A 17,372-nucleotide genomic window follows, 5' to 3' on the forward strand; every position below is an offset into this window, starting at 1 on the left:
ATACACATTAGGGCTACTGCTATTTTATTTGATCTATCTTGTAATCTTCTCTATGCATATATATTTTTCACTTCAGCTAGCTTTTGTAGCAGTCAGTGGTTGGTTTAAGTAGCTTTTCCTTCTAAAGTGTTTCGCTGCTCTCCCACTGCGAGTGGCACAGTTTAAAAATTAAAGCGTGTCCTATCGATGAACCTGGACTGTCTAATTACAAAGTCGGTAAATCTAACCTCTACACTATGAATCCTCTCCGCCTGAGGGAAGAATTTGGACATAAGAACAACAGGATAAAACATGCAGTGACATTTTAGAGAAAGATGTTAGACGGTATTGTGTGGACAGATTATGACTGCAGGCTTTGGGTGGAGGGGGGGGGACCTCATCAGTTTATATTGTGTCTCCACTGATAAGTCCCCACTTAGGTCTGGGTGCACACATAAAAGAAGCTAATTCTGTTCACCGAGAGCTGCTACGAGTGTGAGACTTTGCATGGATACGCTGCGGCTGTTACTCGGATCTTTCTAGAAACCGACAACGCTGATAGAACACACTGTTAGAAATTAGCATATAAGAGTGGCGTGACAGTTTTCATGCATATCAATTTTGGGTAGATCTCAGTTAATCTATCAGAGTACGAATAAAAGAGAAAAGACTATTAAATTAATGGCAACTTTTTGAATTTATTAACTCCACAAAATTAAGTACATTCTAACCAAATAATGTAAATTTTCTCACTTGTTTGGTCCATTAGCATTTTTTAAAATGTAACGTTTTGGAGTATTACACACTGATCCTTCCATCTATTGACTATATTCCTTATGTATATTTGGTGGAGTGGAGCAGGTGCCGGTCTTCCTGCTAATATAGTTGATACAAAGTGTAAAGAATTTCAATGTTTAACATTTAAGTTTCCATTTGGCAACACTGGTGCCGTTTGAAAAGTAGCCATGTTGTTATGCATCTGGTAAAAATGAAAACTGACAATTTTCTCAGGAAATATAGCTCCACACTGCAAAAACACAAAATCTTACCAAGTACCTTTGGTCTAGTTTCTACTATAAATATATTAGTTCACATGAAAAAAGACAAAACTAACTTACAAGTAACTTTTTAGCAAGAAATATGAGCTTATTCTTGGTCAATAACTCCTTAATATTGATTGAAAAAGTTCTTGTTCCACTGGCAGATTATTAAATTTAGAACAAGACATTTTTCAAATAAGTGAATAATATGTTAATTAAACTAGCACTTTTTCATTAATATTAAGGAATTATTGACTTAAACAAGCTCCTATGTCTTGTTGAAAAGGTACTTGTAAGTTAATTTTTCTCATTTCAAGTGTTTGCAGTTTCTTCCAAGACCACATGTATCCTCCCAATATTTCAGAGATTTTTACCCAAATCTCCTCCGTCCAGCTTTAATCTCCAGCAGTGGAGTCTCACGCATTGAGTTTGTATAGAGACCCTGGAAGCTCAGTGTATTATTTTTTTTAATGGAAATACTGTATGTTTTCCTCTAGTATGATTGCCGATGAGAACGCCATTTACAAAATCCACTGGGACTAAATCAGTGGATAATAAGTTGCTATGGAAACCAGATAGCTTTCTAAATAATGGTGACTTTTAGCTGCTTCTGGCTTTCTTTGCCTTTTTTCTGCTTCTTCTCTTCGTTTAGTATTTATTTCCTGTGTCCTTCCAATTTATTACACATGACTTATTTATCATGTCATGTGATAAATAAGTCACATGACATGACTTATGTGGACTACTTGTGTTGTCATGGATATCTTCCTTGATTTTCATGCCCACGGACCAATTAAAAAATATATTTAGTTAAAAATGTTAACCTGCCAAATACTCATTTCCTATGGTTAAAAAAAATCCACACTCAAAATATTTAGAGAAATTCTACTTTAGTTTCAGAACGAGTTCATCCCTACATCACTTTTTCTGTTGCTAAGCATCATATTTTCAGTTTTCTCACGATTGCCGTTTTGTAACGGAGATAAAGCTGGAGTTACTGTATGATGTATTTGTTGTGGTTTTTAACCTGGAGTGTGGTTTAAGCTATGTGTGCCCTTATGAGTGCAGCTCTATGGAGCGACTGGGCTTTCATGGTAAACCTACAACCCGTCATGTTTTATTCAGTGTCCGTCCCAAACAGCAGCTCTGTTCACAAGCGCTACACGCATCCTTGTCTTTTCCACAATCTGTTTCCTTTCTTGCTCTTTCTACCTTTTCCTGCCAAGTCACTTACTTGGTCATCTTATTCCGTGGCGGTTTTAAAGGATAATCAATAAAAGAAACGGGCCTCCATTCTGGTAGCACAAACACTGTAAGTAATGACAGCTGGGAATGAAAATAATCTAAGGCCAGGAGCTAAAAACGTAAAGTTTACAGCGCTGTTCCTGCTGCAGTGAGTTATCTGGGGAGAAAACTTGAGACTTTATGTTTTTTTTTTATTATTATTTATTCTGTCAAGCTTCAGCAAGAGGTTTTAGATGTTAGTGGTAAAAGTTTTACAATATTGTCTTCATGCAGCTCCTCAGATCCGATATTGTCGCTGTGTTTATTTGCATTGCAAACTTTTAAAGTCTCTTGAGCTTTCATGTGCCCGGTATTCTGTCTTAAGCAGCTTCAACGTGAGATCAAAGATCCACTGCATCAGACACTCTGATCTTTTCTCTGTCTTCTAGTCCTTGCCACCAGGGGGATAGTTGTTGTTCATTCTTCTGTTACCCTGACATGACTTGTCCCGTGTTTCTTCAGAAATGATAAATGTTTATTTTGGGCTTTTAAGTATTTATGCGTTTGAACTTTACAAGGGGCTGCTGAGGTGGCATAGCAAAAAAAAAAAAACACCACTGAATTTCACATGATGGTTTTTCCTCAATCCAAATCAGTTCACATAGACTCAAATACATCCAGTGAACCACAAAAATTATTCATACCCCTCTTAGTTCTGCATATAAAATTGTTTTCATGCAACCAAGAAGTGCATTCCTGATTGGAAATCTCAAACGATACTTCCTTCTTGGTCTGCTGCTGCTTCATAAAGGGTGATGATATAAAGCTCATTTTACCACTATCCAAGTATTTATGTGAGGCTTGGACCTTGGTATTTCCTTTTTGTTGTTGTTGTTGTTGTATATGTGCCATATTGTTTTCATCACAGGTAACGGTTTGGTACAGATGAGTGAAACTTGGGTATTCCAGATGTATAATGATCCTAAAACACCTTAAATTGGTTTGGAAATAAAGGAGGAGCAATAAAAGAACTTTAACTTTCTGCAAGTGAACAAAATGAATAGGCTGCAAATATCCAGTAAGAATTATCCCAAAACCTCATAGTTGCTTCAAAAGCACAATCTTTCTCTTGCGTGTGAATGTTCCTTCAACACATGAACATGTTTGTATAACATTGAGCCTTTTGGAGTAGAAAAAAATCTCATGTAGTTTCAACTCAAACTAAATTCTTGTTTTAAAATGTTGCTAAAGTGAGTTGTTGCATTATCATAAAAGAGAAGACTTTGAACACATTGTTTTGTCACCTTCCTAAAATAATGGTCTAAGTCAGTCATTTTTTACCAAAAGTGATTTTTGCAACAAAAAAGAAAAAAAGAAAATTTCCAAAAGATGTCTTAGGAAGGTGACGATTAAAAGCTTGAAATCAACATGACGTTGAAGCTCAGGATGAGTGTAAGTAAATATCTGTGTATTTACGGTTCCTCTGTCTCCTGTTTCAGTCGTGCAGCATATAAAGCGGAGAGACATCATCCTGAAGAGGGAGTTGGGTGAAGGGGCGTTTGGTAAAGTCTTCTTGGCAGAGTGTTACAACCTGAGCCCCACCAAGGACAAGATGCTGGTAGCTGTCAAGGTACATCTTCACTACTCGGTTGTCAGTGTGTGTGTTTGTGTGTGTTGGAGTGAAAAAATGTGTCCAATGTTGCTATGGTGTCCGAAGAGTTAAACACAACCAGATTATTTTATTACATTTTGTTGCTGTCATCCAGAAATGTATCTTCAAAAATGGAACTTTTCTCAATGTAAATTCACAGTTAAACCAAATGGTCTTTTATATACTGTTCATCATTAATGTAGCCACAGACAGATGTGACGAGTTGGATGAATGTAGAGTTACAAAAACACAAATAAAAAATAGAGATGCAGTGTTTTGGAGTAGAATCTGCCCCCTCTTTTTCTAAATGGGGTAGTCAGATGGATGTACTGCAGTGACGGTTTGAGTTTGTGTTAAATAAATAAACGTTCCTCTATCATCCTTCAAGGTTGAATAATTTAAATGTGTATAATCTTCTTACAAACAATGCAGTCGGAAGTCCTTTTCACAAAACAGCTGTCATAACGCAGCAAGGCATTTTCGAACCTGCTCATCAATCACCTATTAAGCTGACCGTGTCCAATAAACATGAGATTTTCCCCACCTAAGGAGATACGGAGTGAAACTTAGCAAGGTGAACTGTGTTCACCGTCTCACCGCCCCCCAATCTAATCGGTTGAACACATCAGGCATACACATTATTTTCTACTGTGTAAATAAACCAGCCTTGGGTTCCAGCGGTCTCCTCTGTCACACACTTCCGGCTGATCCCATCAGGTGTGTGGTTAATGGCAAGAAATGACGGACATGACGCATTTCACCCTCAAAGTCCTGGTGTGTCTTTGCCTAAAATCTGCCAACCAGCTGGTCGGAGAGACCATCTGTCATATCAGTACAAGTACATCACACTCTTGAGCTACCAAGCCGGCAAACACTTCCTTAAGTCTTCTGCTGCAGGGCCCGTCGCTGTCTCGTTTGATGGATTAGAGAAATAACAGCGGCGGGTTGACAACAACTCTCGACACAGACCTTGTCCTTTCAGGAAACACACACAGATGGCAAAAGGCATGTAAGTCCTTTAAGTGTTAATTGGGGCCGCAGACTTTCTCGTTTTAAATTGCGCTTCTTGCAGTGATAGTTTGTTTTTTCCTTCCAAGGTTCATACCTCGGTTAACAGGATTAACAGGATGGGTTACCAACAAATGGATTGTGTTCTCGCTCATGTAAGAGTTTGTGTTAACTTACAAATGGCAACACAGCCAATCAAACTGCAGCTACTTAGTACATTTAGGCATCCAGGTGTGGTTAAGACATCTTGATAAAATACAAACTGAGCTTTGGAATGAGAGATAAAGGATTTAAGTGATATTGAACGTGACGTGGTTGTTGGTGCCAGATGGGCTTGTCTGAGTATCTCTGATGCTCAGACATAAGACACTCTTACACAATTATCTCCCCAGTTTACAGAGAATGGCCCAAAAAAGGGAAAAGCAGTAGTCATGTTGGCATAATCTCTTTTGATTGTCAGAGGTGATTGGGTAGAGTGGCTAACAAGGGTTAAAAACAGCAAAGGTAGCTCAAATAATCAACTGCTACAATCAAGACATGAAGAGGCAAAAGTCTGTGTATAATTCACACAAGCTCATCAAAATAAGACAATAAAATATTGGAAAAATGTTACAGCGTCTGGCTTGTCTCAATTTCTGCTGCAACGTTCAGATGGTGACGTCAGCAACAAGAACATTTTACCTCAATGACACTGATGCTGGTAAGGTACCCATCTTCGGATGTCTATATCCAGCATGCTAATAGACTACTGCATAAAACTCAAATCATCTCGAACTGATTTCTTGAAAAGCAATGAACTCCAGTTTCCTCCACTCTCTAGATCTAAATCCAATAAAGCAGCTATTGGATGTGGTAGAACGGAAGATTGGTTGATTTATGATTTATGGATCGTAATGCGAGAAATGTGCAGAGCTGTATCATGTTCATATGGATGAAAATGTCTGAGGAATGTTTCAAACCCTGCATTGAATCAGTGCCATTAAAAATGCAAGGGGCTCTGAAAGTACAAGGTTGTCCAGCCTGGTTGTGGCAACCAGTATCTAATAAAGTGATCTTGATGCTCTGGTTAATATCAGCCATTTAGCTAAGTTTAAACACAGAGTAGAATAGGTTTTATATAACCAGGCCTGCTTTAGTAACTGTGTTTTCACTACAAATGGCACAAAACACAATTTTGCAATGGCGGTGTTTCCATTAAAAGAGAAACGCTATTAAAATGACATGTGGATACGTTTGCCTCGCCATGATCCTGAAACTACTTCCTGTTGTCTTCTTCTAGGTTTGCACCAGTGGCAACATCTGGTCGTTGATCATGTGACTCGTGTTTTGCGAAAAACTTGCTTCCATTGACGTTTAGCGAAATAAACCAATTTCGATACGGTAAAAAAAAAAAAAAAACACCATCCTAATGCAGAAACGTTTGATTGAAAAATAATTTTTTTTCAAAAATTTCTGTTTTAACCAAATTTAATTTTTAAATGTCAAACTGAGGATTTATACGGTCAATGGAAACGCAGCTACTGTAACCTGTCTAAAAGCCAATACAATGTCCATTTCCTCCTGCCTGTAAGAGAAGCAAGAGGTCACAGAGGCTCTCTGAACACGCTCGAAGGTCAACTCTGGGGAAAAATTCACCGCAGTGCTTTCCCTTAATTTATTGTCGGCGTGCACTTTGAAGGTACTGGTTTGGAGAAAAGCCCAGACCAAAAACATTTCCTCAAGAGCGCCGTTTGATTTGGTAATAGAATTTTATGATCATTTCATCTACGCCGTCGTACATCTCAACCACCTGGAGCACCGCGCTGAAATAGTGGCACACATACAAGTAAATGCATTTCCATCCCGAGGTCATTCCATCTGCGATAATGTTAGCAGCAGGCTGGGAAAACAGGACTCAAGGCTGAGGAGATCAGAAGTGGCAACTCTGTGTATTTTCCTGCTGCTGATGAAGTGTCAAGAGTCTTTTTCTCTCTGTCTCTCTCTCTCTCTCCAGGAGAGAGACCGCAATAAGGCTTATAGCTGTTATTTATTTCTCTTTTCTCATATTGGAGGCTTTACCTGACATCCCATCAAGAGTTGGCATTTTATGTGCTCTGCACCCGAAAGGCAGGTTCAAGGCACCTCTGTGCTTCATCTTATTACCAATCAGATCAGGTTGTTTTGTGTGCAGCTCCTGCAGCTCCACCTTTCCTTCCAGAACATTACAGCCACAGTGATTGTTGACCTCATTGCTACAATATGTACAAGATGTTGAGGAGGGTAGAAAATGACAGCTGCTATAATGGTAGATTATAGAGGCAGTGCTTTACGGCGAGGCGGTGCTGGCTTTTGTAACGTGTTGATGTAGATGTGTGTAAGCTAGAGACAAAAAAAATAGATTCTGTCCATATTAGCATGAATACGGTGCAAAGCTAGAACATGTTGATGCATTTTGCTCTCTCGTTCATGGTGTTTTTCAGTGGGAGAAGCTGGGGAAAACCTCTCTTGAGCTCTCTTTTGGACTTATACGGTAGCCTGCGGGAGGAAGATTGTGTTCTTATGTGCTTTCAAACATAACCACTCTGAACGAGTTGCTAAACAATGTCGTTTTCTATTATTCACAGCTCGGTTTAGTGGGAAGTAAGTCGAACGGTGCCACACAGCTGCTGGAAGAGTTTAAGGGAAGGGCAAGAGTTTAAGTCTGTGTTTGAAAGCAGTCGCTGAAAGAGGTGTTTGACTGGCTTTTAAGGCTCAGATAAGGGTTGTAAAACATACGTATGTATATTTAAAGGTGTGCAATGTTGCGCTTCCTGTTGACAAAGCCCCACGGTCTTCGGTTGTGAACTGGGGAACTCTATGGAGATTAACCCCTGCCTGCCAGAGGGCTACATGTACGACACCGTTCCTGTCAACTAAATAGGAAAACCAGGAAACAACTGGACTTTAAAAAGTAGAATAAGTAAAGCTTGTCTGGATCTGTGGCACCCTAAAAGTCATATGCCAATAAACTGTAAAAGAAAACATATTTAACATTTAGTTATTTACTAAAAAGAAACTGTTTGACTTCTTGTAAATAGCTGAATTTTGCTTAAAATGTAAGGTACTAGAGTTGTCAACAAGGCAGGACACATGCTGTACATTCAGAGCCTGTTTACCATTTAATTTACATTTCACTGCTGGATACATGAGATTACCAACAGCAGCGAACAGCTGCTGTATAAACACAGACTAAAGGTGCATTTCCCTCCACCTACGTAGCAGGCAACATTCACTACATGTTATTAAAACTGAGCTTACAGATAACCGATCTGCATTTTTTTTTTCTCATTTTAAACATGAAAAGAAATAAAACTGTATTCCAGCTAAAATTAAATAGCCACTCTTATTGTGTTTTTTTGTTGTTGTTGTTTTTCCGTATTGGTTCCTAAAAAGAAAAATCAGTTTGAAATTCTGTGACGTGGAAACAAAATTTCTATGCAGATGTTATGCATCCCAAGTGTGGTCAACGGATCAGTTTACTTCTTCCAAAATAGTCGTTTTGATGAATGAACTTGTTTTGCTGCAGATCAAATAACAGTAGGGGGAGCCATGCTGACATAGCCCGGTAAAAAAATGGTTAGGTTTTTAGGAGAGTTGTGAAATTAGGGGAAATTAGCACACCTTCAGAAAGTCTGACTTAAGAGGTCAGAACTGCAAAAAGTGAAGAAATACCCTGTTGGTCAGATGGCCATGATGTTAAACCTCATATTATTCAGCTTTAAGACTGAATAATATATGTAACATATGTTACATGTTTCCCCATGTAACATATGGGGAAATGTTACATGTATTAGGTTTTCAACAGCTCTACTTCTGTGCTTTGCTTCACCCAGAGAGTCTGGACCTTCTGCTTCTGAGAAAACATTGTTTGCTGGAAGCATAGATAGTGTGGAAGTTTAAAATGTTGACAAATTGCCAATGTTTGGCGTCGACGAATGCAATGCACCAGTTCCACGCGATGAAGCTTACCGGAAATTGCGTGCGCGGTAAACATCCGTTCCCCACTGTGAAGAGAGAAGTGCCAAGTCAAACAAGATGGTTGTCGTGAGAATTGAGCGAACGTGCATTGTAACTCATCATCCATTTGTAACCAGACATACTGAGTACTCTAGTTATGTGATTCAGTGATGATTACCTGAAACCTATTAAATGATCCTCACTTGTTTATTGCATTTTAACTAAACTGTGACTTTGCAAAGATCAGAACAATGGAAGATCAAGAGATCTGACCCATTGGCTTGTAATAAAAAGTTACCAAACTGTGTTTATCTTCCTAGATTTGCCATTGTCACTTCTTAAGAATAAAATAAAGCTTTCATTATAATTATCCAATGATTTTGACAAATCTGAACACAAACAGATTAAACACACTCATCAAACGAGACGTCTACAAACACCTTTTGCAGGCAAAATGTTTCAAAGAAACTGGTATTGTTTTCCCTAGAGACACGTTAGACAAGTCATTCACATAAATCCTTTCATTTCCCCCTTCAGACACTAAAAGATCCCAACCTGTCAGCCAGGAAGGACTTCCAACGGGAAGCGGAGCTGCTCACCAACCTGCAGCACGACCACATCGTCAAGTTCTACGGAGTGTGTGTGGACGGAGACCCGCTCATCATGGTGTTCGAGTACATGAAGCATGGAGACCTGAATAAATTCCTAAGGTCAGTGTTTCACTAAATGTGCATGATAATGCATGTCTGAGGTGAGTAGAGTAGCCAAAAACTGTACTCAAGCAAGATCAGCACTACTTCAACATATTTTTACTCGAGTAAAAGTAAAAAGTAGCCATCCGAGAAATTGCTATAGTAGAGATCGATAAGGTGTTTGGTAAAAATGTTACTCAAGTAACTGATCAAACATTAATCAATTAATGTTTGATCAGTTACTTGAGTTTTTCAGATAAATTTCTTTCCTTATGTAAAAATGATGAAACTTGAAGAAAAACTGCAGGTGTGTGTCTGGTGAAGCTTTGGATAAAACAATCCTGTTCTTCATTCTGTGACGTTACTCACATTGAGTAGAGAATCCAAAAGAGCAGCAATATGTCATGATGAAACTACTCAAGGGGAAAGTACAACACAGTCAAAATACTCCTGAAAGTACATTCTTTCCACAAAGTAACTCATGTAAATGTAACTAAGTAAATGTAACTAGTGAAAACCAAAGTCTGCACTCGGTGTTTATCATTACTGAAGCGAAGGTGGCTGGTTCTGTTTTCAAACCACAGACAGTCTTTGTGTGTGGAAACCTCCTGATCCTCCTGCCCCCTTTCAGGACATTGGTCCCAAACGTACAGTCAGCTACAAAGCAATAGATAAAATGGCTAACCTGAAATCCTAAAGGGCTTTTGTGGCAATAAAATACCTTTTCACACCCTCTACACCCAGTCTGACGAGGTTTTAGCTATTTCACAAGCAGCGATGTTTGATGTGCCAACATGCAAAGAGCTATGTGGAAAACTAACACTACATGCCAACATGGATCCGTTATGCTCATTGTGAAACACAGCGACTTGAGTCGTGGTTTTTCTTCAGCAAGGACAGGAAAACTTGTCAGAGTTGGGGGTTGTTTTTTTTTCACCTACCCAGGTTCTGCACTACATTTTATTAGTCTGTCACATAAAATCCTGATATTGAAATCTGTGCTTGTAATTTGACAAAACATGAACAAGATCAAGGGACATGAATTCCTTACAAGTCACAAAGCATTTTTAGACATTTTTATCAGAAATCCAAGAAAACTCAAAGTCCTGCCAGTGCTAAAATTTCCAGCCCCCCTTCAGGACTGTTGACGTCCACACACACACACACACACACACACACACACGCACGCCGCGGCACTTTTGTTCCATATTTGTCAGGCTGCACTGAGGGAAACGACCTCCGATAAACTCCAACAAAAGCGACACGACGACGCTATGGTGAGCGCTTTGGTAATGGGAGGCTTGACTGGAGCTGATGTCAGCGTGCTCGAGAGGAGTGAGAGATAGAAGCGTGCTATTTCAAGTGCAATGACAGCGGCGGCAGCTGTGTGTATGCTTTTGTGTGTGTGTGGTCTTGTTTTTAAATCTTGAGCGGTGGATGAAAAGATGACATGTTATGATTGAGTGCGAGAGCAAGCGCGCCTCGCGTGCGCGTGGGCTCAAAAGTGCGTGAAGATTTTCAGTCAGGAAATCATTCCTGAAATGAAAGGCAACGTCGCGAGTGATGAAATTCTTTCATGCAAGGTGCAAGATGGCGTTGATTCTTCATCTACCGGGCCTTTTGGTCACATTTAAAAGATGTGATGTGCACTAAATCAATGGGAATGAATCAGATCAGATGTTCGGGTCTTACTCAACCTTCAGATGAATTGAGGGCAGCCTGCGTCCAATCAGACACCGCTGCACATGGAGGAAGGGGTAAAAAAAGAAAGAAAGAGAGTAACGCCATAAAGGCGCCCCCTCTAATTCCCCTTAACCATCACACCTAAAGCAAAGAACACAGAATGGCACTAAAATTCCAAAATGGAGATTGAAAGCCAGGCTGACAGAGCAGAAGAGCATCAGCCTTTCCTGAGCGGCGCCCGCTCGGTAATCACGCTGACAAGAAGGTGATGGGAACAGCGGGGACACTTCACAGGAAATGAGTTCTTCACTGTCACCCAGAAACCTGCACTCAGCCTGTTCTGGTAAACGCACCGCAGGTGGATGAGATTCCACAGACCTCGCTTCGAGTTCCCGACGTGTCGGGCGAAGTCAAAAGTTTTGCTTTCCGCAGCTCAAATTACAGCCACAGAATTAATCAGACCGGTGCAGGCACAGAACAGTTTATCAGCGCAATTAAAGCAGCCTGAGCGCTTGCAGGTTCAAGTTAATTTGCTCACATTTCTCTCATTTTTCTCTTTGTTATGCTAATTCTTCTGAACACGCAGAATGGGACATGAATGTGTTCTGGATAAGGCTTTATTGATGCGGCTGTGGGTTACTGTGTTAAAGGGCACTCTGTCAAGCCGAGCTCACGCTTGGACGTCTGCATCTGGTTACAAACGCCGGCTATAACACTCTTAAAGCTGAATTAACAGTCTTTCATAAGCAGTGATGTGTACTCTTATATTTTAGTTAGCACAGAGCTACTGCAGCACTACCTGTTGCGGTGTGGACAGTACCTTTTAAAAGATATTCATCTCCCTTCATACGTGTAGCTATATGAATTTGTCATATGGCCACAAATTCCAGTGTATGTTTTTGCGATTGGAAAATTGCTGGTCAATCTCTAACCTTCCATAAAAATAGCAAGATTGTTGAAAACCTGCTTTTCAACAGTTAAATGACTTCTTGGCAATGACCTCTGATGTATTTCAGTCCGGTTTCAAAGAGTTCAATGACATTCACATAAATATGGACTAAAGAAGCACAGTGTTTGTTCTGTTATGTCTCAGCACAGTATTTGGCCCTGTTGACCACAACATATTATTGAAGTGAAGGGAGGGTTGTGTTACGTGAAAGGGTGAGTCTTACCTGAAAAAACCTGATGTTTCTGTATCAGTAGGTAACATTTCTTTGACGTAGACAAAAATTGTATGTGGCGTCCCCCAGGGTCCAACCCTGGGAACTCTCCTATTTATTATCTACATGCTCCTACAAGCTCAGATTATACAAGTTGCAAGATTAGTTACCATAACTATGCAGATTATACACACCAGGTGACTATGAACCCGTTTAAGCACTGAGCAGATACATAGAAAAGAAATCAATATGCAGATGTCCTATGACTTCAGCTAACTGACATAAAAACTGAAGTAACTTTTTGGACCTAAAGAGGAAGATCAAGAGCCAATTCTCAGCACCTTTCAGGTATTACAGCTAGAAGCTAGTAATGAGGCCTGAAAACTGATGGACTGTGACCCGAACATTCAGACACACATAAAGACAGCTACAAAATCAGCCTTTTATTACCTCGAGAACATTTCCAAAATTAAAAAACTGTCCAACCAAGATTGTGAGAAACTTACTCATGCAATCTTTAGTCAAGTTTAGTTGCTGCCTTTGATTAATAACAACTACCCTAACCCTAACATAGATTAATTCTGTCTGGAGTTCCAACTTTTCAATACTTGTCTGTCTGACGTGTAATGTATTTTTGTTTGTGTTGCTTTTATTATGTAGCACGTTTAGTCATTCCTGCTACTTCCTATATTCTCCAAAACTACATTAACTCTACTGGTTGTACTATTCCTAAACGTGAAAAAGGAGTAATAACGATTTTGCAAGGTACTATATTTATGCAACGTTGAAGTACTTTCCTCCCTAATTCTTTACTGTTTAAAGTGGTTTATCCCAATACGCCTCTGAAATTGACCAAAGGTATCACGTCACATTTCCAACCTGAATTGTTATTCCTACCTCAGAGCCCACGGCCCTGATGCCATGATCCTGGTGGACGGCCAGCCGCTGCAGTCCAACGGAGAGCTGGGCCTTTCCCAGATGCTGCACATCGCTACCCAGATCGCCTCAGGCATGGTCTACCTGGCCTCCCAGCACTTTGTTCACAGAGATCTGGCAACTCGCAACTGTCTGGTGGGAAATGGCCTTCTGGTCAAGATTGGAGACTTCGGCATGTCCAGGGATATCTACAGCAGCGACTACTACAGGGTGAGCTTCAGATGATGATGATGATGATGTTTTCACTGACAACAACATATTTGAAGTACCATGGTGACTGAAGCATTAGAGTTTCTGCTGTGTGCCTAAGGGAACGCTGTCCAACCCGATGGCCTTCAGCTGATAAAGTCTCCATTCATTTTAATAAATGGAAACTCTAAACTTGTGAACAAAATTTAGTTTACAGTTCTGTTGGTCTCTAATTAGGCTCAGAGCAGCTCTAAATCAGGCCTCTTGGGCTCCTGAATAAAAAGCTAACTCTAATAGATGGTAGCCGCTGCTCTTCTGTGCTATGTTGTTTATATGTTTATGCCTCTAATTTTCTCCTCTTCTAAGAAGAGTTAGCAGCTCTCCCATCTCCAGTTCAGCCTCGGGCCTTCTCGCCACACCTCTTGCATCCACGGTGGAGGATAGAGCGCGTTAACAGCGCGCTAGGAGACGAGCCTGCTGAGCCTGCAGCCTGACGCTTAGAGGCTTGTTTATATTGCTTGTGAATCATGTCTCCTCTACTGTTTAACACGATTAGCAACTATGAATGCCTCAAACCAGGCGGCAAATGCTAGGCTGCTGATTTTTTATTTATTTATTTTTTTTTCGCATTTTTGCTGAGCAGATGATGGCTGCTGCAGATCTGGCTGCCTCAAATAGCTGGGCTTTGTAAAATGACTTTAGGTGGTGTTTTCCCAGCGTGACAGCTGGGCCCGTTCGGATGCTGCTTGGGGCTTTGCCAGCCCTTATAGAGCACTTGCCTGCTGGGGGGGAGAGCACCCCTGCACCCATAAAATGATTTGTTAGGAAATCTGAAGGAAGGTGTTTTCTGTAGCTAGCTCATAGCTTATCCATGCTTGCCATCTGCATGATTACTATATTACGCTCTTAAAAGCAGACAATTTGCTTAAGTTTTGATGGTGATGCAGCAGGAAGCTGTTCGATGCAGATTGAGGATCTAGAGAGAGTTTGGTTTCTGGGTGAGACGGGTTAGTTGTGCTCTTGTTTGGTTCTGCAAAGGGAGGCAGATCACAGTAGTGCAGTGATGTTTAAAAAAACTACTCAAACTAAATCAGACATGAAAATACCATAAACACACATGTAGTTTTGTTTCACCGTTAAATTCCATATTTTACATGTAAAATCGTTTCCTCAGCAGAATTGAATTTCATCGCACGTATAAAAAAATATATATATATATTTTTTTCCATCTGTGCAAGTTAAGCCTAATGACATATTCATTTGCCAGGCATCCTCCTGTAAAGCCAATATTCAAAACTTGTAATAGGTTCAGAATCAAATCTTGGTGAAGGAGGATGATTGGATGTTTGGACAGCAGCAGCTTCAGGTCACTTTTTAATATGAACCATGGATAATTATTTGGCATCAGTCTTCTATGGTTATTGCACCGGTTCTTTGGATTAAAACAAAAATACACACATTGCTTTAGAGCTGTCAGGTCTTTGTCAGCGTTTGTTGTTCTGCCAGAAATAGAAACAATAAATGTGTTGAAAACAATAAACTAATTATCAACTTTCTGCTAGTTATCCATTTGCTAATGATGGACTAATGTTCTGGTTAGCCATTGCCTAATAAGGTAACACTTATTAAGAATGCCTTGCTGTTTTGATAATGTTGAATAAGTGGCTTGTTAATTATTAAATCTCAGTAAACAGAGAAGAGTTATTAAACAAAGCCTTATCATAAAAGAATGGGCAGTTGTTTCTTGATTAATTAGGTAAAATGTTCCAATAAGTCATAAAATCTACTTTAAATACAGCAATAATTATTAATTAATCACAAACTGATGAACTTGATTCTTGATTCATTAGTTTCTGCTTCCTAATAGGGGTTGCAAAAATATGTTTAGCACAAAAAGAACCAATTATGAACGAATCATGAACCTAACTAATTATACCTAACTAATTAAGGTTAGGTAACGACAAACTTTTATCCTAAAAGCCTCGTCATTAGGAAATGCTTAATGCGATGGTACTTAGTGGTTGCCTAAGGATGAGTTGAACAGTCAAGAGGCCTGACATTAGAGAATGCTTACTGACATATCTCTAGTCTGTCAGTAGGACACCATAATAAAACATTTTCTAATGATGAGGCTTTGAAAACAACCTCACAACTTTCTTAATGGTAAGTAAACATAAAAACTAATGAAGGATTGATTAATGAGTTAGTTAGTTAATGGCTCTCTAATAGTAGTAACGATGTTTGGTTCAACATTAGTCTCTTTTTTTTACCAAAGTGCATTTCTATGGAGCTTATCGGGAAGTGTTACTGTAATATCTGAAGGATCTTTAAATCTTTCCCCTCAGCTCCAGAGTGTCTCAGTGATTACCACTGGGACTGTAGATGTATCTCCTAGATCAGCCAGACCTCTTTGAATAAAACAGCTGAATGCGTCTCCTTGTTTTGGCTGTAGAGCAGCTTATCTAATTGTGTCAGTCACAACTGAGTTAGCAGGCAGATACCGCTCACTGGAAGACTGGATGAGCTGGCTGTTCCCATCTCACCAATTGCAAGCACAATATACTGTACATAAAAGCGAATAAATAGAGACATTTTATCAAACGCAACAAAGCACAAATGAGCCGCATGGTATTTTTTTGATGTAATTACTGAAAATGTTGTATTTTAAGTGAGGAGTGCTGGGTTTTGCTGGCATGATAGGAAGGTTCTGCTGCATGGTGCTACGTTTTAGTCCTCACACTGGTTTTATGGTTTTATTCAGAAGCAGCAAGGCAGCAAGGGAACATGCCCTTGACTCCTGAGAGTCCCACTGATAGTTCAAGCTGTCTGTGCAATGGGAGGTGGACCGGGGGGGTGAAAAGGTTACGGTCCTCATATGCTCCTCGCTGACAGATGAAAAGAAACAGCAGGATACGTGATGTGTAGCTGGACTCTGACCAGGATAACAGAGGGGGTTAGCTGTGAATAAGTATTCAGGTGGAATTCATAAAAACAGGGTCAAGTGGCCAAAAACAAAAACAGTTCATGTTCAGTTCAAGATTCTTTTTTCCCCTGCATTTTGGTTCAGTCAAATTCTGGCCAAGAATATCTGTTTCTTCAGGGCCTACCCAGGAACATTTACAATGAAAAGTCTGGAACGTCATCCGAACCCTCGGTCCTGAAGTCTCCTGCTTATTGTTCACATATAAATCTGAAATAAGTTCTGTGTCAAGACGGTAGAAAACACCCACATAGACGCAGTATAGAAGAAAAAAGGCATGGGATAAACAATGTGCCACCATTACTAACCTGAATCTGAGCTGTGTGTCGTACATGACTTCTTATGGCATCTTATAGCATTGATATCTATCTTCAACTACATGGAGTTTCTATAACAAGCAACATTTTACAATACGTTGCAATCTTAAAAAATATTGAAGAAGCCAGATAGTTACGAGCAGAGAGCCTGATGCTAAACTCTGATCCTAAAACCAGAGTGCTAATCTCAAATTAGCTACTTTACAGTTTTAGACCAGAGATGTTTTCATCCCAAGCTGAATGTCTGATGATGACCTGTGGTCTCCAGAGCTTAAAAGTGACGTATAAAACTAAATGCACTGTTCTGGGTTGCTGGATAACAAGAGTTTTGGTTGGTTCTCCATGTTTGATTCTTGTTTTATTCTATAAGTATAAAACTAGATGTTGGTCCCAGTCATTCTGGATACTGACGTAAATGATACTTTTTAAGTTTGCTCTATATTGGTAAAGTATAAAGGTAAATGTTGGTTGTCCATGTTTAGTTCCTGTTCTAAATAATAAACTAACAGAAGTTAGCACATTTATAGCAGCACAAAGT

At 39.7% G+C, this 17,372-nt stretch overlaps 1 protein-coding gene across 4 annotated transcripts in view; it reads left to right on the forward strand.

Moving 5' to 3' along the window:
- The window catches only part of ntrk3b (neurotrophic tyrosine kinase, receptor, type 3b), a 327,306-nt gene that overhangs the window by 284,480 nt on the left and 25,454 nt on the right, over window positions 1-17,372 (forward strand). For 3 of the 4 annotated variants that reach the window (XM_016669995.1, XM_016669996.1, XM_016669997.1), the window contains 3 exons: window positions 3,743-3,873; window positions 9,415-9,587; window positions 13,315-13,558. In XM_016669995.1, the coding sequence (XP_016525481.1) occupies window positions 3,743-3,873; window positions 9,415-9,587; window positions 13,315-13,558 (548 nt within the window). The remainder of the gene's footprint in view (window positions 1-3,742; window positions 3,874-9,414; window positions 9,588-13,314; window positions 13,559-17,372) is intronic. The other variant, XM_007549069.2, reaches the window with a different exon arrangement.

This window comes from Poecilia formosa, unplaced genomic scaffold, assembly GCF_000485575.1.
Source record: "Poecilia formosa unplaced genomic scaffold, Poecilia_formosa-5.1.2 Scaffold29, whole genome shotgun sequence".
NCBI lineage: Eukaryota > Metazoa > Chordata > Actinopteri > Cyprinodontiformes > Poeciliidae > Poecilia > Poecilia formosa.